This window comes from Lipotes vexillifer, unplaced genomic scaffold (assembly GCF_000442215.2).
Source record: "Lipotes vexillifer unplaced genomic scaffold, Lipotes_vexillifer_v1.1 scaffold159, whole genome shotgun sequence".
Classification (NCBI taxonomy): Eukaryota; Metazoa; Chordata; class Mammalia; order Artiodactyla; family Lipotidae; genus Lipotes; species Lipotes vexillifer.
In genome coordinates, this window is record NW_006770589.1 from 3792436 (window position 1) to 3818300 (window position 25865).

At 34.9% G+C, this 25865-nt stretch overlaps 1 protein-coding gene across 1 annotated transcript in view; it reads left to right on the top strand.

Annotated features, from left to right (window-relative positions):
- LARP1B (La ribonucleoprotein 1B) overlaps window positions 1-17434 on the top strand; it is a 112310-nt gene extending 94876 nt beyond the window's left edge. The window contains 5 exon segments of the mRNA XM_007446260.1: window positions 7600-7760; window positions 8154-8298; window positions 13135-13244; window positions 13978-14105; window positions 16166-17434. Of these exon segments, the coding sequence (XP_007446322.1) occupies window positions 7600-7760; window positions 8154-8298; window positions 13135-13244; window positions 13978-14105; window positions 16166-16411 (790 nt within the window). The 3' untranslated portion in view covers window positions 16412-17434.
- The last annotated feature ends 8431 nt before the right edge of the window (window positions 17435-25865 follow it).

Sequence of the window (25865 nt, forward strand, 5' to 3'; positions counted from 1 at the left end):
AGTAAGACAACGGTGAGATTCTACTACATACCTATTAGAGTGGCCAAATTCCAGAACACTGACAACACTAATAAATGCTGGTGAGAATGTGGAGTAACAGGAACTCTCATTCATTGATGGTAGGAATGCAAAATGGCACAGCCACCTTGGAAGACAGTTTGGAAGTTTCTAACAAAACTAAATATACTCTTACCATACAATCTAGCAGTCACCTTCCTTGGTACTTACCCAAAGGAGCTGAAAACTTATGTCCCCACAAAAACCTGCTCATGGATGTTTAGAACAGCTTTATTCATAATTGCAAAAACTTGGAAGCAGCCAGAACATCCTTCAGTAGGCAAATGGATAAACTGTGGTATATTCAGAAAATGGAATATTATTCAGTGGAAAAAAGAAATGAGCTATCAAACCATGAAGAGACATGGAAGAACCTTAAATGCACATTACTAAGTGAAGGCATCCAATCTGAAAAGGCTACAAATTCCAACTATTCGACATTCTGGAAAAGGAAAACTATGGAGGTGATAAAAAGACCTGTTGTTGTTTCTAGGGGTTGGGGGCAGGAAGAGATGAACAGGTGGAACACAGGATTTTTCAGGAGGTGAAAATACTGTGTATGATACTCTAATGTTGGCTACATCTCATTTTACATTTGTCCAAACCTGTAGAATGTCCAACACCAAGAGAGAACACTAATGTAGCTATGGACTTTGAGTGATTATGACGTGTCATTGTAGGTTTGTCAGTTGTAACAAATGTACCACTCTGATGGGAGTTGTGCTGGATGTTGATCGTGGGGGAAGCTATTGTGTGGGGAGCAAGGCATGCAGGTGGTATGAGGGAGCTCTCTACCTTTCACGCAATTTGCCATAACCCTAGTACTTCTCTGAAAGATAAAGTCTTTATACCAAAAAAAAAAAAAAATCTGAAAGAGTTCATTACCACTAGATCTGCCCAGCAAGAAATGCTAAATATAGTCCTCAGTTTGAAATGAATGGACACTAGACAGTAACATGAAGCCATCTGAAGAAAGGAAGAACTTTGGTAAGAGTTTTGTTGTAATTTAATTTGTAACTCCATTTTTTACTTTATATGTTATTTAAAAGACAAATGCATTAAAAAATTACTAATCTATGTTGTTGGGTATATAGTGTATAAAGATGTAATTTACGACATCAGTAAGAGAAAGTGGGGAACAGAGGTGTATAAGAGCAGAGTTTTTGTTAAGTGTAATCCTCATGATAACCACAAAGAAAATATCTATAGAATATATTTAAAAGGAAATGAGAAGGGATCAAAATATTTTATTCAAAAGGAAAAGAAATAACACAAAAGTTAGGCAATAAGAGAGGAAAGGAGGGACAGCAAATCTATAAGGCATATAGAAAACTAATAACAAAATGGCAGGTCCTTCCTTACCAGTAATTACTTTAAATATGAATAGATTGCATTTTCCAATCAGAAGGCAGAGATTGGCAAAATGGATTAAAAACATGATCCAAATATATACTGTCTACAAGAGGCTCATGTTAGATTCAAAGACACAAATAGATTGAAAGTGAAAAGATGCAAATTTAAGAGAGTTGGGGTGGCTATTTTAATATCAAACAAAATACACTTTAAATCCGAAAAGATTATAAGAGATAAGGACATTATATATTAATAGAAGTTTCATTATAAACATTTATGTAACTAATAACAGCCCCTCGGGAGTTAAATGAAGCAAAAACTGACAGAATTGAGAGGAGAAATAAATAGTTCTACAAGAATAGTTGGAGATTTCAATACCCTGATTTCAGTAATGCATAGATCAACTCAACATAAGATGATTAACAAAATAGAGGACTTGAGCAACATAATAAGCCAATTAGACCTAACAAACATTTATAGAATATTTCACCTAGCAATAGAAGAATACAAATTCATAAGTACATGTGGGACATTCTCCACAATAGACCATATGTTAGGCTGTAACAGAAGTTTCAGTAGATTTTAAAAGAAATGTCACACAAGGTATCTTCTCTGACCACAGTAGGATGATGTTAGAAATCCCTAACAGAAGGAAAACGAAAATTCACAAATATGTGGAAATTAAACAACACATTCTTAAGTACCCCATGGGTCAAAAAAGAAATTGTAATGGAAATTACAGTTGGCCCTCCATATCCATGGGTTTTGCATCCATGAAGGGTTCTGTAACCAATCCTCCATGAATACTGAGGGATGACTGTACTTAGAGATGAATGAAAGTGGAAACACAGCATACCACATCTTATGGGGTGCAGGAAAATTATAACTGTAAAAAGAAGAGAAAAGAAGAGAAATCACATTTAAAAAGAAGAGAAATCACAAATCAGTAGCCTAACATTTTACCTTAAGGAATTCAAAAAGGAAGAGCAAACTAAAAACAAAGATAGCAGAAGGAAAGAAATATTAAAGATTAGAGTAAAAATAAACAATATAGAGAAGAGTAAAACAGTAGAGAAAATCAGTGAAATCAAAAGTTGGTTCTTTAAGATCAACAAACTGACAAGCCTTTCTTTAGCTAGACTGCCAAGGGAAAGAAAGAAGATACAAGTAACTAAAATCAGAAGTGAAAATGGAGACATTACTACTGACCTTATAGAGATAGAAGGGATTCTAAGAGAATACTATGAACAAATTACTATATATCAACAAATTACATAACCTAGAAGGAATGCATAAATTCCTTGAAACATATAAATTACTTAAACTGATTCAATAAGAAATAAAAGATTCGACCCACCTATAAGAAGTAAGGAGATCAAATCAGGAATCAAAAATCCCTAACAAAGAAAGTTCTGGACCAAATTGCTTCACTAGTAAGTTCTACCAAATAGTTGAAGAAGAATTAACACTAACTCTTTTCAGGCTCCTTCAAAAAATTGAAGAGAAGGGAATATTTATTCTCTGAGGCCTGCATTGCCCTAATACCAAAACTAGATAAAGATATCACAAGAAAATAAAATTATATGCCAGTATCCCTATGAATATAGATGCATATGTCCTCAACAAAATATTAACAAATGAAATCCAATAGCATAATAAAATGATTATTCACCATGGCAAGCGGGATTTATCCCAGTAGTACAAGAGTGGTTCAATACTTGAAAATCAACATTATACATCATATTAATAGAACTAAGGGAAAAACTACATAATCATATCAATTGACATAGAAAAGGACAAAATCCAACTTCCTTTTATGATTAAAACCTCTTAGAAAACTAGGATTAGAGGGAAAATTCCTCACATGAAAAAAGCATTTATGATAAACCCATGGCTGGCATTATACTCAATGGTGAAAGACTGAAAGCTGTCCCCCTAAGATCAGGAACAAGACAGGGATACATGCTTTTGCCATTGGTATTCACTGTTGTGCTGGAAGTCCTAGCCAGAGCTAATAGAGAAGAAAATGAAAGAAAAGACATCAAATGTGAAAGGAAGAGGTAAATCTATCTCTAGTCACAAATAATATGATTCCATAAATAGAAAATTACAAAGAATCAACAAGAAAGAAACTGAAGCTAATAAACAAATTTGGCAAAGTTGCACTGTACAAAATACACATAAATCAGCTTGTGTTTCTATATGCAGCATTGAATGATTTGAAAAGGAAATTAAGAAAGCAATTCTATTTACATTAGCGTCTAAAAATTAAATACTTAGGAATAAATCTAACCAAGGAGGTGAAAGACTTATACACTGAAAACTACAAAACACATTGTTGAAAAAATTATAGGAGACCTAAATAAATGGAAAGACAATCCATTTTCATGGATAGGAAGACTTAACATTGTTAAGACATTATTACAATCCAAAGTGATCTATAGATTCAACACAATCCCTACAAAAATTCCAATAGCCTTTTTCACAAAAATGGAAAAGCTGATCCTCAAATTTATATGGAATTGCAAGGAGCCCTGAAAAGCCCAAATGACCTTAAAAAGAAGAATAAAATTGGAGGACCAACACTTCCCAACTTTGAAAGTTACTACAAGGCTACAATAATTAAAACAATATGGTCTTGGCATAAGGACAGATGTATAGACCAATGGAATAGAGAGTCTAGAAATAAAATCTGTCATATATGGTCAGTTTATTTTCTACAAGGGTGCTGAGACTGTTCAGTGAAGAGAGGGTCATCTTTTTAACAAATGGTGCTGGGAAAACTGGATATCCAACGTGTGAAAGGATGGGATCCATACTTTATACCAGATACCAAAAAATTAAAATGGATCGAAGATCTAAACTTAACAGCTAAAACTGTAAAACTCTTAGAAGAAAATGTAGGGGAATATTTTTATGACCCTAGATTTGACAGTGGTTTCTTGAGCATGACACCAAAAACACAGACAATAAAAGAGAAAAATTGATAAATTTTACTTCATCATAATTATGAACTTTTGTGTATCAAAGGAAACTACAGAGTGAAGAGACAACCTACTGAATAGGAGAAAATATTTGCAAATTATATATCTGATAACGGGTTAATATTCCATATATAGAAGTCTCCCAAAAAACCCAATTCAAAAATTGGGAAAGGATTTGAATAGACATTTCTCCAGAGAAGATATACAAATGGCCAATAAACCCATGAAAATGTGTGCAATATCATTAATCATTAGAGAAATGCAAATCAAAAACCACAATGAGATATCTCTTCATACCCATTAGGATGGTGTTATGGACTGAATTGTCCCTCTGAAATTATATGCTGAAACCCTAACCCCCCTGCTTGACTGTATTTGAGATAGGACCTTTAAGGAGATAATTAAGGTTAAATGAAACCATACGATGGGGCCCTAATCTGACCTTATAAGAAGAGGAAGAGACACCAGAGATCTCTCTCTTTCTGCATGTAGACAGAGGAAAGGCCATGTGAGGACACAATGAGAAGGTGGTTCTCTGTAAGCCAGGAAGAGAGGCCTCCCCAGAAACCAACACTGCTGGCACTATGATCTTGGACTTCTAGCCTCCAGAACTGTGAGAACATAAATTTCTATTGTGTAAGCCATCCAGTCTGTGGTATCTTGTTATGGCAGCTGAGCTGACTAATACAGATATGTATAATCAAAAAAACTGAAAGCAAATGTTTGTGTGGATGTGGAGAAATTAGAACCCTGTGCATTGCTCTTGGAAATATAAAATGCTGCAGCCATTGTAGAAAGCAGTTTGGCATTTTCTCAAAATGGTAAAACACAGAACTAACACATGACCCAGCTATTTGACTCCCAGGTATATATCCAAAAGAATTGAAAAGAGGGAGTTAAACAGATATTTTTATGCCATGTTTATAGCAGCATTATTCATAATAGCCAGAAGGTGGAAACAACACTAGAGTTCATCAGCAGATGACTAGATAAACATAGTAGGTATATACATACAATGGAATATGATTCAACCATATAAAAGAATGAAATTTTGATTTCAGCTTTAACATGGATGGACCTTGAGAACATGCTTAGTGATATAAGGCAGACTGAGAAGTATGAATATAGTATGTTTCCACTTATATGAGGTACCTAGAATAGTCAAAGACAAAGTAAAATAGAGGTTACTGGGGACTGCAGGGTGAGGGAAAGGGGTTATTCATTATTTAATGGATAGAGTTTTTGTTGGGGATGATAAAGAAGGTTTTGGTAGAGGTAGTGGTAATAGTTATATAACATTGTGAATATTTAATGCTGATGAGTAGTACACTTAAGAATGGCTAAAATTACAAATATCATATATATTTTATAACACACACAAACTCCTAAAAAATAACCCAGCACTGATTTCATTAGATAAGTGTTTAGGTATGAGTGGGAATTACTAGGCTCATGGTGACAAATACAAAGTTTCCAAAATTCTTATTTTTGCATGAAAGCTCGAATTTTTCCTGAACGTTACAGACTCATTTTGTTCATTTTCAAGGAAATGTCTGACACAAAACAAAGTCTGAATAACCATAATTTGTTGGCTAATCTTCTAATTAAAAATGGTATTCCATGAAAAAAACAGTTTGGCTCACAATTTTATCGCATGTGTGCTTTAAGACAACTGTTGTAGTTAGTACTGCTGTAACAAATATGCCATAGGCTGAGGAGCTTAAACAACAAACATTTATTTCTCACAGATCCAAGATTAAGGTGCCAACAGATCCCATATCTGGTGAGGGCCTGCTTCCTAGTTTGCAGATGGCCATCTTGTTGTATCCTCACATGGCAGAGAGCAGAGAGAGAAGAAGGAAGCTCTCTTGTGTCTCCTCTCATAAGGGCACTTATCCCACCCATGAGCGCTCTAGTGTCATGACTTACTTACATCCTAGTACCGTCACATTGGGGGTTAGGAATTCAACAAACATTTAGTTCATAACAACAGCCATCATATTTTGATATGCTACAAAAGTGCTTTTCTCCCCCTAATTGTTATAAAAAACACATAGCATGAAATATTCATCATCTTAGCCATTTTTAGGAGTATAGTTCAGTAGTGTTAAGTATATTCACGTTGTTGTGAAATATCTCCAGAATGTTCTCATTTTGCAAAACTAAAGCTTCTGTCCCATTTTGTCACATACAATGAGACGTACTCAAGTGTTGAGATTTCATAAAGTTAATTTTTTTTTTTTTTTGCTTCATCAAGGAACTCTTAAGGTGAAACTGGCATTAAAAAATTTTTTTCAAGTACATAGCAGTGAATAATATAACCACTAGTAAGTAAAGTTTGGTGCCACTGACTCAGTTTGCATCAGCAGTTTTATACACCATTGTTTAGTACTATCAGTACAGATGTTAACACAGTGAAGAGGGCACATAATGTCTAAGTATTGTTGTGAAAATAGTTTTGACCTTGCAGACTTTCTGAAAAGTTCTTGGGAACCCCTCCAAGCATCTACAGACCACACATTGAGAACCACTGATTTAGAGCAGTCTTAGGAAGATCATTTTGGTGGCAGTATAGAGGAGGGAGATTGAAAAAACAAGGAGACCAATTAGTTCAAGTGAAAGAGGAGGAAAGCCTCAATTTGAATAACAGAGTGAAGATGAAAAGGAAAAGATAGATATAGGCGAAATTTCAGAAGTAAAATTGATTTACAGAATTACAGGTATGTCTTTAGGATAATGAAAATATTGCCTTTGTGCCAGATTTTATCCACTTATTCAATTTATATCATTAACCTAATTACTCATGAAAATTGAAAATTTCCCCAGTACTATAAGAAAAAAAAATAAACATTTTTTTTGTAAACATACAAAACATACAAAAATGTAAACATACATTATTAATTTAAATAATGTATCTGGAAGAGAAGAGTAAGCTATCTAGTCAGTTATCTGCTTCTACTTATTGTTTTAGTTTGAGAATTTATGACCATGTCCTTTATCAACTTCTGAATTTACCCATGTGTTGAACATAGATAGCAGTTCATATGTAGATCCGTGTATCATTAGTTTAGGAGAGTTTTAGGAACTAATGCCTTTTCCACTGCTCAGATTCTCAGTAAACAAATAGTACAAATAGTACAAATCGGTTTAAACACTTGGTTCTTGATATTTCAGTTTGAAGGCTTTTTTCCCCCTCCTCAAACAGCAGTTCAAATGCTTCGCCTTCAGAAGGTGCACCACTAGTAGGAAGTTATGGATGTACTCCTCATTCATTCCCAAAGTTCCAGCACCCTTCTCACGAACTTTTGAAGGAAAATGGCTTTACCCAACAAGTGTACCACAAGTATCGTAGAAGATGCCTAAGTGGTAAGAGCCTTCCTTTATATAGCCTTCCTTTATATAGCTTCCTTTATATAGCTTATATAGCCTTCCTTTATATAGCTATCTTTAAAATTAAAACATAATTCTAAAAAATTCAAGTTGTGACATTTAATATCAGGTTAAACTAGTCCTTTGTTATAATTGCCTTAAGTAAATGTGTTTATATATATCTTTATTCATGTATTTTGTAGCTTAGACACATTAGAAAATAAAGCTTACTATATTCTTGTTACTATTGACAAATGCTTAAATTTGAGCAGTGAGTCAGAAAATGGATTATTTGTTCTTTGTTTAAAAGAAACCCAATTGGGGATTAATATGTTTCAGCTTTCTTTATTTTATGCTGTGTAAAACATCTGCTGTTTTGACTTTTTCCAGAGAGAAAACACTTGGGAATTGGCCAGTCCCAAGAAATGAATACCCTCTTTCGTTTCTGGTCCTTTTTCCTCAGAGATCACTTCAATAAAACAATGTATGAGGAATTTAGACAACTTGCTTGGGAAGATGCAAAAGAAAATTACAGGTCAAATATTTTCTCATATTTTTACACTTGGAGGGAATTTTTTAAAAATACTAAAAACTAGTATGGAAGCAGCCTGATTTTGAACTGTGGTAACTGGGAGAAGGACTGTGTTAGTTTTCTATTGCTGCATAGCAAATTACCCCAGAACGCAGAAGCTTAAAACAACAGACATTTATTAGTTCATAGTTTCTAAGGGTTAAGACTCCAGAAACAGCTTAGCTGGGTGGCTCTGGTTCAGTTCTCTCATAGGATTGCAGTCAAGGTATTGGACAGGGCTGCAGTCTCTGAAGACTTGACTCAGGCTAGAGGATCTTCTTCAAGCTCATTCACTTGGATATTGGCAGGAGGCTTCAGTACCTTGGCACATAGGTCTCCCCATAGGACATTTCACGATGTGACTTCACCCAGAGTGAATGATCTAAGAAAGGGGGAGAATTTCTAAGATGAACGCTTCGGTGTCTTACTTAACCTGCACTTGAAAGTGACATCACTTCTGCCATATTATAGTGTTCACACAGAGCAACCCTGGTATAATGTAGGAGGGGACTACACAAGTTTGTGGGTATCATGTTTGGAACCATGTTAGGGGCTGGTACAAAGGCCAAATGTAATTTGAAAGACAGATTTTTCTCTCTCTTGCCCCTACCATTACAGATTTCCCTTGGATGTGCATATACATCCCCAAATTGTTACATGCTTAGAGCCAAACCAGTTAAGATTCCTTGAGACAAGAAAAAATAAGGTCTCTCATGATACATCCTGATGCACCTGTTCAGTCTCATTTTTTCCTACTACAGTTGACTGTTCAACAATACCAGTTTGAACTGAATGGGTCCACTATTATGCAGAATTTTTTCAATAGTAAATACTACAGTACTACATAATCCATGGTTGCTTGAATCTGTGGATGAGGAACTGTGGATATGGAGGAACCACATATGTATATATTTATACAGAGGGCCAACTTTTAAGTTATACTCAGATTTTTAACTGTGGGAGGGTTGGTGCTCCTAACGTGCATGTTGTTCAAGGGTCAACTGTAGTCCTCTAAGCAACCATGGTACTGAACTACATGTTCTCCAAATGAACTGAGCTCTCTAGCCTCTAGACAATCTGTAAATATTCTTATCTCTGCTTATTCTTCTCTTCCTCCTCCCTCTGCTTTGCTAACTCTTCTTTTTGTCTAGGTTAGATCTTGCGTCCATGAGAAATGTTCAGGGTAATTTGTGCCAATAGGGCTGAATTGAGAACAGACCAAAGAGGATGAGAAGGAACATGAAATGGATTCATGCAAGCTAAGCTATTCATTCTTGGGAAAAGGGAGGAAGGAAGATGAGATGGAAGAAGAAAAAAGATAATTTTCCACTCAATATTTACCTAAATTTACCCTTCTTCAGGTTCTAAAAATGGATTCCTCTTGTAAAGCTCAAATAAGAATCTACTGTTAATCAATATTGTGATCTTCAAGAGGAATACAAGATATGCAAATAAATTTCTTTGAAAAAAAAATATACATTTGCACTGACTTGTGTAAAAATAAAGCCCACTTAGTTTTCATCTAGAATCTTGATCTTGATCAGGAATGATAGATAAATGGCATGTGTACCTCTTTTTCCCTCTTCTCTGTCCATTACTGACATCTCTAAATCAATCCCAGCATTGTTTAATATTATTCTTGAATTCAGATTTATAGTCTTTCTTATCACAGCTTTGATAGCTACTGCCAGTTTATCAGAGTTGGCACTGAAGGCAATATTTGCCATTTCTTTCTTTCAAAATTTTTTATTTTATATTGGGGTATAGTTGGTTTACAATGTTGTGTTAGTTTCAGGTGTACAGCAAAGTGATTCAGTTATACATATACATATAATCCATTCTTTTTCAGATTCTTTTCCCATATAGGTCGAGTAGAGTTCCCGGTGCTAGTAGGTCCTTGTTAATTATCTATTTTATCTACAGTAGTGTGTATATGTTAATCCCAACCTCCTAATTTATCCCTCCCCTCACCTTTCCCCTTTGGAAAACAAACCATAAGTTTGTTTTCAAAGTCTGTGAGTCTGTTTCTGTTTTGTAAATAAGTTCATTTGTATCATCTTTTTAGATTCCACATATAAATGATATGTATATGATACTTGTCTTTGTCTGACTTACTTCGTATGACAATCTCTAGGTCCATCCATGTTGCTGCAAATGGCATTATTTCATTCTTTTTTTATGGTTGAGTAGCATTCCATTGTATATAGGTTCCACATCTTCTTTATTCATTCATCTGTCGATGGGCATTTAGGTTGCTTCCATGTCTTGGTTATTGTAAATAGTGCTGCTATGAACGTTGGGGTGCATGTATATTTTCAAACTGTAATTTTCTCCAGATACATGCTCAGGAGTGGGATTGCTGGATCATATGGTAGTTCTATGTTTATTTTTCTAAGGAACCTCCAAACTGTTCTTTATAGTGGCTGATCTAGATGTTCTCATTCAAACTGTGTTTTGCTACCCGTTAATGGGTTGTGAAATCAGTTTAGTGGTTCTGACTTACTTAAAAAAATAGAAAATATCAGACTGCACTGAACATAGTAAGGTTAATATGTTTTACAATTCATACATAAATACAAATTTAATTATTTACAAAACATATGTTTTTATGTACACACGTATATATGTGAGTGTTGACTTGGTCACAAGGTAAAATATTTTTCTTACTATTGGACTTAGAAAAGTTTGAAAGCATTTGTTATAATTAATCTCAGCATATTTTGCTATTTATGCAAATAATTTCTGTTTGTTCCTCAGGACTTTCTATAACTTTTCTGATCCCATTTATACCCAAGTCTAGATTGGGAGTTCCTCTTCTTTATTCCTATGGTATTCTGTGTATGTTTATAATAGCTTAACATACTACCTGATACATAGTAAGTGCTCAATAAATGGTTACTTTTATTAGGAAGAAGATCAGTACTGAATATATCCATTGACTAACATTAGCAGTAGGATGGTTTCAAGAAGAAAGGAGAGAAGTAACATTAATTACATACATATCTGCAATGTGCCAGCTCTGGTCTAAGTGTTTTACAAATATTATCTATTATTGAAAAGTAGGATATTATTATCCCCATTTTTAGAGACATGATTATAAGCCTAGAATTCAAATGTAGTTCTTTCTGGTTCTCAGCCTTTTTGTTTTCTACTCATCTAAGCTGTCTCACAGTGATTGGTCAATGAGTAAATGACAACTGAGAGACTGGTCATTTGCCCCTGCTCTTTACTCCAGCATTTATGCTGCATATTTGGATTGTATTATTAATGTCATATTTTTGATCTTTGGAATTAGTTTCCTAAAAAGTAAGACTAGAAATCCAGATATTGTAGTAGTCAGTTGGCCTTTACACCAAATCTAAGAATCCTAACATTCCTCTAAAATGTCATTTACTTGATAAAACCTAAAATTTCTCAATCCTGCTTTCCAGAAAGAAAGAAAGAAGCCTAGGCTTCACCCCCAGAGATTATGATTTCATTGGTTTGGAGTGGAGCCTGGGCATCAGCATTTTTAAAAAGCTTCCTAGATGGTTCACATATGTAGTCAAGGTTGAGAACCACTGGTATCAATATAATATGATCCCATAAGAGGAGTATTAAGACAGGTTTGTCATTCTGAACTGTTGTTCCTTTAGTACTCAGTCCCCTTAGCCTCAGTCATACAAGCTCAAGGAATAGTGTCATTGATGGCTACCAAAGGAAAGGGCTCAGGTTAGTGTATGGTTGGTAGTCCTGCATTCCTCTTGCCATCTTACCAAGAAACCTGTTTATTCTTCCAGAGAGACTGTCACTCTCTATCTTCTAAATAAGCTGGTTACAAAGGACATATGCATGCATGCACACACACACACACACACACACACACACACACACACCCTTCTTCCTGTGAATAATGGTTGGGCAGTATTATGATACCAGGAAAGAAGAAATATAGCCTCCCCTCCACTGAGGCACCCAGAATGACTTAAGGATTCTACATGAGGGATTTTCTAAATTGCGACATGCTTTATTTGAATGAGCTGGATGGTCCCTTTACTGCTGTCCATTGACCTTGTTCATGTCCACTCTCATGGGTTCTGCTCATCACCATTAGTTGAAGTCTTGAGCCCATGTAGTTTCTTGATCCACTGTCCAAAACTTGTCTCAGGTTCTTTAGGTAGCTGTAAGAAGAAACAAATTTTTCTGATTTATGCAGTGATACAATTCTTTTGGCAAAATATCTTTTATTTAATATACTTTATAAGCAGGAAGGCTCTCTTAGGAGACATTTAATTAGGTTTGTCCCTTTATAGTTGAATGGGTCAACCACACCTAGAGTCTATGGCCCAAGAGTATGGTCTTTATCTTCCTAGAGATCATGTTCGAGTATTTAATACCATGTACTAACACACCATTATAAGCCTTGGTTTGGGAAAAAATCTAAAACATTGCCAGTTTGTCACTAAATCTTTTGAAATACCAGGGGAAGATACCAGGGAATTCTTCAGAAATACCAGGGAGAGATCCTGTGTCTGTTCAAAGAAGCCATAGTGTAGTTGTCCAAGGGCTGCCTCTTATTTTGCATATTCCCAGTATACCTCCATGAGATGCTATGCCTGAGTCAACAAAAATAGCAAAGCCAGCTGTAGATTACTAATTACCACTTCAGCTAAAAATCTGCGTACTAAAAATTACATACATTTGAACACTTTTGTTTGAGATTATTTGTGTCATGTTTTCCTGTATCAGTGCTGTTAAATATGACTATTTGCATTGTCATAGGAAAAATTTTATTGTAAACTTTTTATTTTCTTCCCACAGGTATGGATTAGAATGTCTGTTCAGGTTTTATAGTTATGGACTGGAAAAAAAATTCAGACAAGAAATTTTTAAGGATTTCCAAGAAGAAACCAAAAAAGACTATGAATCTGGTAAAATAAAACAATAAACTTATTCTATTTGGAAATTGTAAATCTGAGTCTGTCGATAAATAGGGAGTTTGTAACTTTTTTTTTAGGGCAGACTATTTAAGACTTTCAGGCCACTATTATGGTTTGTGATGAAGGATAGAGCACCATATAGTACGAAGGTCTTACTTGTGAGATGTTGGAAAATAGCCACTCTGAAGTGTTTCCTTATTTGTATTTTGTCTTTATTCATTTGACACACATGACTACTCACTGATGTTCCATTACATGAAAATTCTATGCAACATGAGCAAGTGTGCTTGGAAAGGTGGAATAGCACAGTGAGTAACAGTGCAGACTCTGAGCTAGATCCGTAAGTCTGAATCTCACTTCCCCTACTTTGTAGCTCTGTGGCCATGGGTAAGTTACTTAACCTTGTTAGAAAAACAGACAAAAAAACCCCAAAACCCTGTTAGCCCAGTTTACTCATCAGGAATATACCCAAGAGCACCTATATTACAGGGTTGTATGTAGTTCAAATTAGTTAAATATATAATAAACCACTTAAATAATACATGTTACATGGCAAATGCTCAATAAATGTTAACTGTCATTATTCATTACAATGTCTTATCTTCAAGACCTAGATAAAGTGTACATAGAAGACATGGTTTAATGCTGGTAGGATCATATCCAATATGAATCATTTTTTAAAGATTCTATATATTTTATCATGTATGTACTTCTTTGTTTTTAGGTCAGCTGTATGGATTAGAAAAGTTTTGGGCTTACCTAAAATATTCTCAATCTAAGACACAGTCTATTGACCCCAAACTTCAGGAATACCTCTGTAGCTTTAAGAAGTTGGAGGACTTCCGTGTTGATGTAAGTTTTAAGTCCTTTCCCCTGTATTATTTTTATTACTCTTATGCTTGAGCTATCAGTGACTTTCTTAAGTTTATTTTTATAATTTTTATTTATTTATTTATTTGCGGTATGCGGGCCTCTCACTGCTGTGGCCTCTCCCGTTGCGGAGCACAGGCTCCGGACGCGCAGGCTCAGCGGCCATGGCTTATGGGCCCAGCCGCTCTGCGGCATGTGGTATCTTCCCAGACCGAGGCACAAACCCGTGTCCCTTGCATCGGCAGGCGGACTTTCAACCACTGTGCCACCAGGGAAGCCCAGTATAATTTTTAGTTTTTAAATTTAATTTTGAAAATTTAACTTCCCAGTTTTGAAGTCAAACTTTAAAAGAGGTGCAAAAATAGTATAGTGAATTCCCATATATTCTGTTACCCAGAGTCCCTAAATGTTAATATCTTACATAACTATGGAGCAATGGTCAGTTCACTTTAATTTTGATATGCATGATAAACATTTTATGGATTTAGTAACTTTTATGTGGATATGTTACTCATTTCTCACTAGCAGTTTTTATTTATTTTTATTTTTTTAAAGATTTCTTTATTATTTCTTTATTTTATTTTATTTTATTTATTTTTGGCTGCGTCGGGTCTTAGTCACGGCACACGGGATATTCGTTGTGGCACACAGGTTTCTCTCTAGTTGTGGCGTGTGGGTTTTCTCTTCTTTAGTTGTGTTGTGCAGGCTCCAGGGCCTGTGGGCTCTAGTTGTGGCGTGTGGGTTCCAGAGCATGTGGGCTCTGTAGTCTGCAGCACGCAGGCTCTCTAGTTGAGGCACGTGAGCTCAGGAGTTGTGGCACGTGGGCTTAGTTGCCCCACAGCATGTGGGATCTCAGTTCCCTGACCAGAAATTGAACCCGCGTCCCCTGCATTTAAGGTAGATTCTTTACCACTGGACCACCAGGGAAGTCCTCTCACTAGCAGTTTTTTAATTTTTCACTTTTTATGTATTTGTATCCTATAGTTTCCATAACACGTGCTCATGTAACATGGATTTATGGTTCCCCCCATAATAAAATTAGGGCAAGAATGTTATGTGCATGTGTAGAGACAGGAGAATAGGCTTTAGACAATTTGATTTCAAGACGAAAAGGAAAACATTTTAAGAAAAGAAGTGGATGAACATAATAAGATAAAGGAAAAGGAGAAAGAAGAGAAGAGAGAAATAAGGAAAGAAGAATCAAAAAGAGCAGAAAAGAGAGAGGTGAAAGGAAGGCTAGGTTCATCTCTGCTTAGTATTGTAATTAGTTTGTCTTTTGTAGTTTTGTGTAAATAGATTTGATAGCCCAGGGATGGAGTTAATAGAAGTGCCTCCATCTCTGGAATTAAAGAGCTGTGTTTCAGACTTCCCTGGCGGTCCAGTGGTTAAGACTCCACACTTCCCAAAGCAAGGGGCACAGATTCGATCCCTGCTCAGGGAACCAAGATCCCTCATGCCTTGCAGCATGGCCAAAAATTAAAAAAAAAAAAAAAAAAAGCTATGTTTCTAGAGTGTTCCAGCCAGTTCTGTCACAAGATGTCCCTGCTTTATAATACTAGTGATTTTTGCCCTATCTGAACAGAAGCCAAGAATTCAGACCTCTGCTTTTAAATTTGTATCATGTTTTCCTGTATCAGTGCTGTTAAGTATGACTGTTTGCATTTTAAATACTGTGGAAGTTTGGAGAAGAAAGAGGTTAGAGTTATAAATGCTTTGCAACTGACAGAAGTTTCATAAAGAAGGAAAATGGCCTCTCTGAAACATTTTCCCAGAGACAATGACCCCAGCCTTATGCTTATGCCCTACTATTTAGTTCAAGCCCTAAAACATAGGAGTAGCTTAATAAACATGTTGAATGAAAGAATTGACTGATGAGGAAATTTAAGTTTAACACCTTAAATTGCTGTTAAGTTTTCATTATACTAGTAAAATCTACTGAAGTGCCGGCATAGTTTCCCTCTGTTAGAAAAGTCTGGCCTTAGATTTTGAAGGGAGGAAAAAAATAGTAAAATCATTACTATGTTGTCTTTCATAATTTGCAGCCCCCTATAGGTGAGGAATTTGGAAGAAAAAGACATTCATCTACTTCTGGTGAGGCGAGTAATCATCACAGACTTCCATCTGATTTCTCTACAAAGTCACCGAGTGCTGCTAAGCCTATACCTGACAATCAGCTTCGGGTCCTAACAAACTCTCCCAGAAGGAATACTTCACAGCAGTCCAATGACAATTCACACCAGAACAGTGCTGCCTCAGTCTCAACACATGGTGAACTGCCTGAGAAATAGACTCTTATGAAAGTTGTTTGCCCTTGAAATCAACATTTACGTCAGTATTTATTGGGGGAAATCCTCTGATGTTTAATTGTGATAATCAGAAAAAAGAAAAAGGAAGAAAAATGGCAGCATTTTTTTCTAGAAAGATAAATTCTAAAAACGTTTTCCCTGATTTCACGAATAAGTATAATTTTGGTAACCTTTTATAGAGATCCTCTAGTAATATATTTTGGTCTCAAATATATATTTGAAATAATATATTCCGTTTTCAAAGCCATTGTTTATAAGAACAGCATTCCTTAAATATATACAAAAACAACACAAGGAATGCCTAACATTTCAGCTCATACTTCTTAAAGAAGATATAGTATGTTATAGTCATCTATTCTATAGAGATTTCTTAAAGAATCCAATGACCCCACTGTCAATTCATATTTGAACTTATCAAAAACAAAGGACAATTATGTATATGTTTTTTAAATTCAGAAAAAGAATGTGAAATGATACATTTGCTTTTCTTTTAGATTTATAGTTTAAAGAAAACTTTTTTTATTTTTACAAAAGTAGAAATATATTGCAGTTATATTGAAGTATATGCACTTTGGACGTTGGGTTTTGCCTTTTTCCCCGTTAGTCATACCTCATGATTTCCATAGTTATTGTTGTGTTGGTATGGAGTGTTCTGAATTGGCATTAGCCAGTTACATATTAGAAGAGATTTACTTTTTGTGACTATATAAACCTGCACAAGTAATTGAAAACTGAGTTGGGATTGGTTGGAATACTGTTCTAAATTAGTTAAATCTTGCACTGTTTTGAATGCATTTGCTGTTTGTACATCTGCAGGTGTGTATGTCACAAGTAATCAGATTATCTTCAGTTTAAAAGGAGTACCTTTTTGTGTCTTTTACTTTTGTTTTATGCTTATAAAAAGTGTTTTCAAGAAACAAATTGACTTCTAATTTTTATTGCTGTTGCAACTGATGTAAATGATAGTTTCAGTTTTTGTGGGAATTAAAATAAAGCACTTATTCTAAATTATTTGAGTTGATTTTTAATTATTTTTGTTTAGAATACAGCTGAAAAGATGTAATTTTCAAATTCTGCTAGTAGAAGACCACTATAGTGGGTGGGCCAAAAGTTTCGTTCAGTTTTTTCTATAAGATGGATCTAGTAGCACTTGGTTGTCTTTAACTTTATTTGAAACAATTTTGTTAGATTGTATGTGACAGCTGTCAGATCAGCGTGCATTGAAAAAAAGACTTACCAAAATTGGTGAATTTTTGTGTAGCCATTTAAATATTGAAGATGGAAGAAAAAAAAGCAATATTTTCAGCATATTATGCTTTATTATTTCAAGAAAGGTAAAAATGCAACTGAAACGCACAAGAAGATTTGTGCAGTGTGTGAAGAACGAGCTGTGACTGATCAAACATGTCAAAAGTGGTTTGTGAAGTTTCGTGCTGGAGATTTCTTGCTGGATAATGCTGCACGGTTGGGTAGACCAGTTTAAGTTGATAGGGATCAAACCGAAAAAATAATTGAGATCAACATTATACCACGTGGAAGATAGCTGACATACTCAAAATATCCAAGTCAAGTGTTGAAAATCATCTACACCAGCTTGGTTATGTGAATCGCTTTGATGTTTGGGTTCCACATAGGTTAAGTGAACAAAACCATCTTGATCATATTTCCTCATGTGAGTCTCTACTGAAACGTAATGAAAATGTTCCGTTTTTTTTTTTTTTTTTCTTGCGTTATGCGGGCCTCTCACTGTTGCGGCCTCTCCCATTTGCGGAGCACAGGCTCCGGACGCGCAGGCTCAGCGGCCATGGCTCACGGGCCCGGCCGCTCCGCGGCATGTGGGATCCTCCCGAAACGGGGCACGAACCCGCGTCTCCTGCATCGGCAGGCGGACCCTCAAGCACTGCGCCACCAGGGAAGCCCAAATGTTCCGTTTTTAAAACAAATTGTGACGGGCAATGAAAAGTGGATACTGTACAACAATGTGGAATGGAAAAGATCTTGGGGCAAGCGAAATGCACCACCACCAACCACACCAAAGGCTGGTCTTCATCCAAAGAAGGTGATGTTTTGTATATGGTGGGATTGGAAGGGAGTCCTCTATTATGAGCCCCTTCTGGAAAACCAAGCGATTAATTCCAGTAAGTACTGCTCCCAATTAGACCAACTGAAAGTGGCACTCGACGAAAAAAGTGTCCAGAATTAGTCAACAGGAAATACATAATCTTCCATCAGGATAACACAAGGCTGCATGTCTCTTTGATGACCAGGCAAAAATCGTTACAGCTTGGGTGGGAAGTTCTGATTCAACTGCCATATTCACCAGACATTGTACCTTCGGATTTCCATTTATTTCAGTCTTTACAAAATTCTCTTAATGGAAAAAATTTCAGTTCACTGGAAGACTGCAAAAGGCACCTGGAACAGTTCTTTGCTCAAAAAGATAAAAAGTTTTGGGAAGATGGAATTACGAAGTTGCCTGAAAAATGGCAGAAGGTTGTGGAACAAAAAGGTGAATACGCTGTTCAATAAAGTTCTTGGTGAAAATGAAAAATGTGTCTTTTATTTTTACTTAAAAAACCGAAGGCACTTTTTGGCCCACCCAATATGTTGTGAATGAAGTTTCAGTGTTAAACTTACATCCATTTTTATTTCGCTTATATGTTTTCTTGTATTGGCAAGAAGCAGCTAGTTTAATACACTAAATTTATTATTTTCTTTTTGGTGTCTTGTTCTTATAGAATGACAGTATTGAAATAAATATCTTCTTTGGATAAGTGGACTATTCTTTAGTAAATAAGAGACTTTCATTAGGTTATTTCCATGAATAAATGATAATCTGCCATTTTATGATATTTAATATTGGGGAGGTCATTTTGATATTTTAATTTTAAGAAAGAGTCAAATTTGAATATTCAGAAAATATACTTAGATCTTGGAGAGAGAATGCAAAACAACTAATAGATTTAGAATAATAAATTTTAAAATGTTTTCTTAAGTGCAGATGTAGTTCTGGCTTTTCAGTGAGGAATTTCCAAACCATGCTTATTAGCTTTAAGCAGTCTCTTGAAATTACCTAAAGTTATCTAAGAATCTTTCTCAGTATCCTTTTTGTGTTGAACACATACATCTGAAACCTGTATTTAACCTAAGATTACTTCCACTCACCTAAATATGCAAATGTAAATTTGATTGGAAAATTTTATATTTTATATGAAAATACAGTAATCAAGAGTTTTGTGATGTGTAATAAATTAGTAATTTTATCATATTATTTTTATTATAAAAACAATACATGTAAATTAGGAAATTTAGGAAAGCACAAAGAGGAAAATAAAGTACTTTTTTAAAAAAGAAAAAAAAATTGGTATCATGCTATACATATAGCATTATAACCTGCTTCTTCACATAGAGGTGAGCATTTTCTGATGTCATTAATCTTTCTACACCATGACTTTTACAAGTTATGTAGTATTCTAGCAGATGGATGTGCCATAGTTTACTTAGCTGAATCGCCTATGGTTGAAATTTTACATATGGCCAGGTTTGGGCTGTTACAAACAACAATTTAATTAATGATATCCCTACAGATAAGTCTTTGTGTATAAACTTGGAGTTATTGCCTAGCATAAATTTCTAGAAGTTGAAATTCTAAGTAAAAATGTATTCCCATTCAACGTACTCTAGAATGGTTGCACAGTTTACAATTTTACCAACAGCATCTACTTTTCTATGTTCTCACCAAAACTGGTTATTATAAATCTTTCTCTTTGATAGACTGAGAAGCAGAAAATATTATTTTAATGTCATTAAGATCATCATTTTAATCAGGTTACTAATGAGTGATAATTTTTATTGTTTATTAACTACATTATTTGTAGATGGCTTGGTCATATCTTTCATGTTTTCCTTTTGGAGTGATTGTGTTTTTCTGATTTATAAAGCTTTTTTAATTATCAAGACTATTAACCCTTTGCTTTCTAATTTTGATTATGTGTGTTTGACATAGTATGTACATTTTTTTGGTAAAAAATTTAAAAATTATACCCCTTAAATTCCAAATGCGAAACTTAGGCAAATAAAAGCATTGTTATTCAATGAAAAGAAAAATATTATTGACTATAAATCTAAATAGTCCTACCCAAAATATGTGTAAGTTCCTAGAGAACTTCCTTCCTTGTGATTTTATAGTTTTCAATTTTATTAAATAAAAAAGACAACATTAAAATGTTTAAACTACTTGTCCTTTTAAAGGGATAGTTGAAGCCATCTTTGGAGTTCTTTTTTTTTTTTTTTTTTTTTTTTTTTTTTTTTTTTTTTTATTTTTGGCTGTGTTGGGTCTTCGTTTCTGTGCGAGGGCTCTCTCCAGTTGTGGCAAGCGGGGATCACTCTTCATCGCGGTGCGCGGGCCTCTCTTGTTGCGGAGCACAAGCTCCAGACGCACAGGCTCAGTAATTGTGGCGCACGGGCTTAGCTGCTCCGCGGCATGTGGGATCCTCCCAGACCAGGGCTCAAACCCGCGTCCCCTGCATTGGCAGGCAGATTCTCAACCACTGCGCCACCTGGGAAGCCCTTTGGAGTTCTTTATACTAAAAGGAATTAAAGAAGAAAGTTATATTTTAAAATAGATATCGTTTTAGTTTTTAAATAGATTTTATTTTTTAAATTTGTTTTGCCTGTTTGGGACTTCACTCTGACATTCTCTCATGCTTCTCCTTGCTGTTATACTGAATGATATTACCTCTTTCTGTGCTTAATCTTATCTTTCACCTAATTTCTTAACTCTTATGAAACTGCTTATTTTTATTTTATTATATAGGAGACTGATCCAAGAGAGTAATACCTAATTATATCGCCACTAGATGGCAGAATGGAATAAGATCAGTAAGTCTTTTGAGAGGCGTGTGTGTGTGTGTGTGTGTGTGTGTGTGTGTGTGTGTGTTGAACTCTCACTCCATCTTGTGGTGATATGTAATTATATCAATTACTCTTGCATTCCTAATAGCCACATGTTCTCAACAACTCATGATTACCCTGTTACAGCAATGCCAAATTGTGCTTAGTTATTAGTAAATAAATACAGTAGCAGCATTAAGTTTTGTATATGGTTAAAGATAAAAATGCTATTGCTTTGGTTTCTTTTTTTGTCATTTCACTTAAAAATTTGAAGTACTTCATTGGCATTATTTGTGATTAACTCTTGAGCTGTAAACAAGGCAAGAAAATTTTAAGATGCGTCTGTTTGTCTAGCTAACGTGTAGTTAAATCCTGCCTGAAATATGAGAAACTTAAAACTAGATGGTACTCTTATGACTAGAACAAAATGTTATCACATAGTTAGTTGAACGGCAGAGCAAGAATTCGTACTCAAATAGTCTAGCTCCAGACTTCAAGCTCGTCATCTTAACCAGACTGTTCTTTAATAGCTTGAAATTTTGGAACGTATAAACACTGACTCCAGAACTCAAAATGCTGTGATTCTTAACTATTATGAAATCAAGATTATATTCTTGTGGTTAAGACTGTAAAGTTGTTTTATCTTGGGCATCTTCTGCAGTAACCAGTGGTCTAGTGGAATATTTAAATATATAAATACATTAAGTGCTATACGGTAAATCCTCTTTGCAGGGGGAAATCATGATTAGTGACAATATCACTCGTGTGTTTAAATATTTTCCTAGAATTAGCTACAGTAAAATAAAAACTAAACATTTTATTCAGAATACAACTAGAAATTTTGCATTACATTAGAGTTACTATTGTCAATTGAAGATACTAGATACTATTCTATTCAGAAATAATGGTGTTCCAGTCTTTAAAAAGCTTGAAGGAAATATGCCACATGGGTTAATTAACAGGAAGCACCTCTGGCTTTATACATTTTTACCAATTTTCTGAATTCTTTACAATGAGCCTGTTTTTAACTTGTCCAATTAAAGACATGATTTGGTTAACAGAATGGTTTCTACCAATATATTACACATATTTGCTTCAGATAAAAAAGCAGAATGTGCTGTTTGTTGTTTTGATTTTGTTTCTTCCGGGTAGCATGTTAAGTCTACAAAATTGAATACCTTTCTCTCAGGTATGTTAAGGTACGTTAGACCTTCATTACAACATGAACACAATCATAGTACTGTAATGTTTTTAATGTTAAAATTTTCTGGTTTCTAGTTTAATGCCCTTAAGTATAATCTAAGGTGAGACTGACTTTTAATGCATCAATAGAAGGGCTTTGAGAGGGAAGGTCTGTGAGATCCCAAAATTTAATATGTAGAATTTTACATACTTACAAGTTCTTTGGCGGAGATAATCCATAGCTTTTTATCAGATTTCTACCAGGATTTATGATCCCAAATATGTTTAATAACCACTGCTCTAGAAATAACTTAGCTTATTTGTCAGAAACATGAATTGAATCCTGGCCCCTCTCACTAAGTTACAGTCCTTCATCTACAAAATTGCATTTGCCTCATAGTGTTATAAAGATTAAATGTAAAGCATTTAACACAGTTGTCTGACGTGCAATAAGCACTCAGTAAACATTAACTATTATTAGGATTAAGAACCGGACCAGTTATCTTCAGGTATGTAAACATATTTTCTCCAATAGGCTTTGAATGTAATTTTAAATCTTCATGTGAAATTAATCTACTTAAAACATTTTAATTAGTAAAGTCAAATTCCTTGTAATTGTTTCATTGTCCTAGGATAATAACGTTATGAACACTTTTCTGCCCTTCTCACCTCCACAAGAAAAGAAGGGTTCTTAGATGCTGTTATTTCTGCTGACTCTGAACAACTGACAAGGGTATGAATTCCATGAAGCAGTCACCAGATCATGAATCTGATTATGGTAATGTCTCACTTTTGGTTATTTTGTCTTTTTTATTCAGTTAACAATTTTGCTCATTATGTTTTCTAAACATCACCACAATCTATTACTTTTGCCTCATCATAAATATTCAGTCCCTGGGAAGGATATGAGAATCTGCCTTTCCATGACTCATGGCCTCTCCCGGGCTCAGTGACACTCCAGTGACTTCCCCACTGCCACTCATTGCCACTTACTTTCTTTTGCATGAATATACCGTGTAAGAACCAAGGGAGGCATCAAAATATCTTGCAAGTCTGTTAAAAACAAACTTTTGAAAACTCTTTTGGGTTGTCAAGGAACTATGGTATAATGTAGTGGTGCTCAAGTTGGGGATATGCCCAAGGGTACATAAGTCCTTTCAGAGGAGTTTACATAGGCACAGATAATTTTAAAGGAATCAATTTCCAGATTCTCAACTTCCATAAGTACTCTTTCCTAAAACTGATTTATCCATTAATATGCTCGTGTTCCTAATAGTTTTTTCCCACGTTATAAAAGGAAGCCATTGCCCTTACCCATCCCAAATATTACCCTAGATGAGAAAGCCATCAGGGGCCACACAGTGGTGAAACCCTTAATGATCCATTGAGCTCTCATAAACTCATAAGACTTACTGAATTTCTCTGCTTTACAAATACTTCTGTTAAGGGTAAGGTTTTGTGTGTATTTTTGGCTGGTGTGTTATTCAATGAGAGAGTTAAGACATGTTTTTATCAAATCATACAAAATATATACTACAATTACTGTCAGTCCTCATTTTATTTCACCTGATAAAATGTTTAAAATTTTCCATTTCCTATTTATGATACTTTTTTTTTTTTTTTTGGCCATGCAGAGCAGCTTGTGGGATCTTAGTTCCCCGACCAAGGATTGAACCCAGGCCCTGGCAGTGAAAGCGCCAAGTCCTAACCACTGGACTGCCAGGGAATTCCCAAGATATAGTATTTTAAAAATAACTGCCAGATAGATTTGTTTTTAGCAGACGAAAACCTTCTCTTTCATTAGATTTCTTTAAAAAGTTGGATTATGATTCTTCTCAAAATAAGCATTTACCATAAAACTTGTGGTGGAGATTGCTGAGCTATTTATCCAGTCCATTTCTCCTTCCCCTGGTTACTCTACTAGACTGCATCCTCATCCTCCTGCTGTTTTAGGCTTGCCAGTATAACTGGTTCTGGATACTGGAAGGCAGGGGAGGTAAGGGGCACCGCTTCTAGACCTGCCCATGTGATATCTCCATGCGCATTCTTTCCTTTTTTGACTGTGGAAGCTGTATGTTGAAGACAGCAGAGCCCTAACATGGAGGGACCTGTGTCCCTGAATCACCACCTAGTCCCTTTTGGGACTCTATTATCAAGAAATAGTCTTTTGTTGTATTAAGATGTCAAGAACTTGGAGTTACAGTAGTTAGTATTATCTTAACTGATAATGAAAAGTTTACTACCTATGTATAATAATTACCAAAATGTGTATATATGTTGTCTCGATCATTATGTATTAATATTTGTAATAATGACTCCAATCCAGAAGAAAAAAATTTTTATCAATTAGAGCCACTTATGGTCAGAAGAAAATACAAAATTTAATTGTGTACTTATTTTTGTTGTAGATACGTATCTGATGTTCAATAAGACATTCAAGCATTAAAATGTATTAGGATAAAAATCTGGAGAAACTGGAATGGAAATACAAGTTCAAGGAGAAAAGAGAAAGGTGTAAGTTTTCTAAATGTTAAAGAAGAGCTTGCTCATATACTTTAAAAAATGCATTTAAATGTTATATTTAGGTTTCATTGACTTCACTTAAAAAGTTATATTTATAACTTTATGTCAGTATTTATAATGTGCTGGAAATTATGACCTTTGCAACTATTAAAATGAAAAATTTTAGACGTCAATTTAAAATGTGTGAGGGATACATACGTTTATGAAAATTATCTTAGGACATTTTCAAGGAAAAATGTTTTAAGACTGATGGGAAAGTGCAGACTTTGGAGTTAAATAGCTCTGCATCCAAATTCTGATTCTGCTGGATCACTGGACAAATTAGGTTAACCCATCTTCCCTTATTCGCCTCCAATATTTAAATGAAAATATGTATAAATTACTCACTATCTGGCACTAACCTGCTCCTGCTATTGAGAATCTTAATGGGGAGGGTGGGATAAATTAGGAGTTTGGGATTAACATATACACACTACTATATATGAAATAGATAAACAACAAGGACCTACTTTATAGCACAGGGAACTATATTCAATATCATGTAATAACCTATAATGGAAAAGAATCTGAAAAAGAATATAAGAATATATATATATTATATATATGTATATTAGCCACTCAGGTGAAAATAATTTATCAAATCCCTCATATGTGAGAGTGAATTTAAAAATTAGATACAGAGTGGAAAGGCTTTTACTTGTGAGAGAAGGGATAATTTTAGAGCACGAATCAAGTGAAGAAGCTCTGTTACACGGAAGGGACTTTATTTGAGAGGGTACTAAGAAAAATGGCAAGGCTGTTTGTAAAAGAAAAATGAGAAGGAAGCATAAATTTGCTT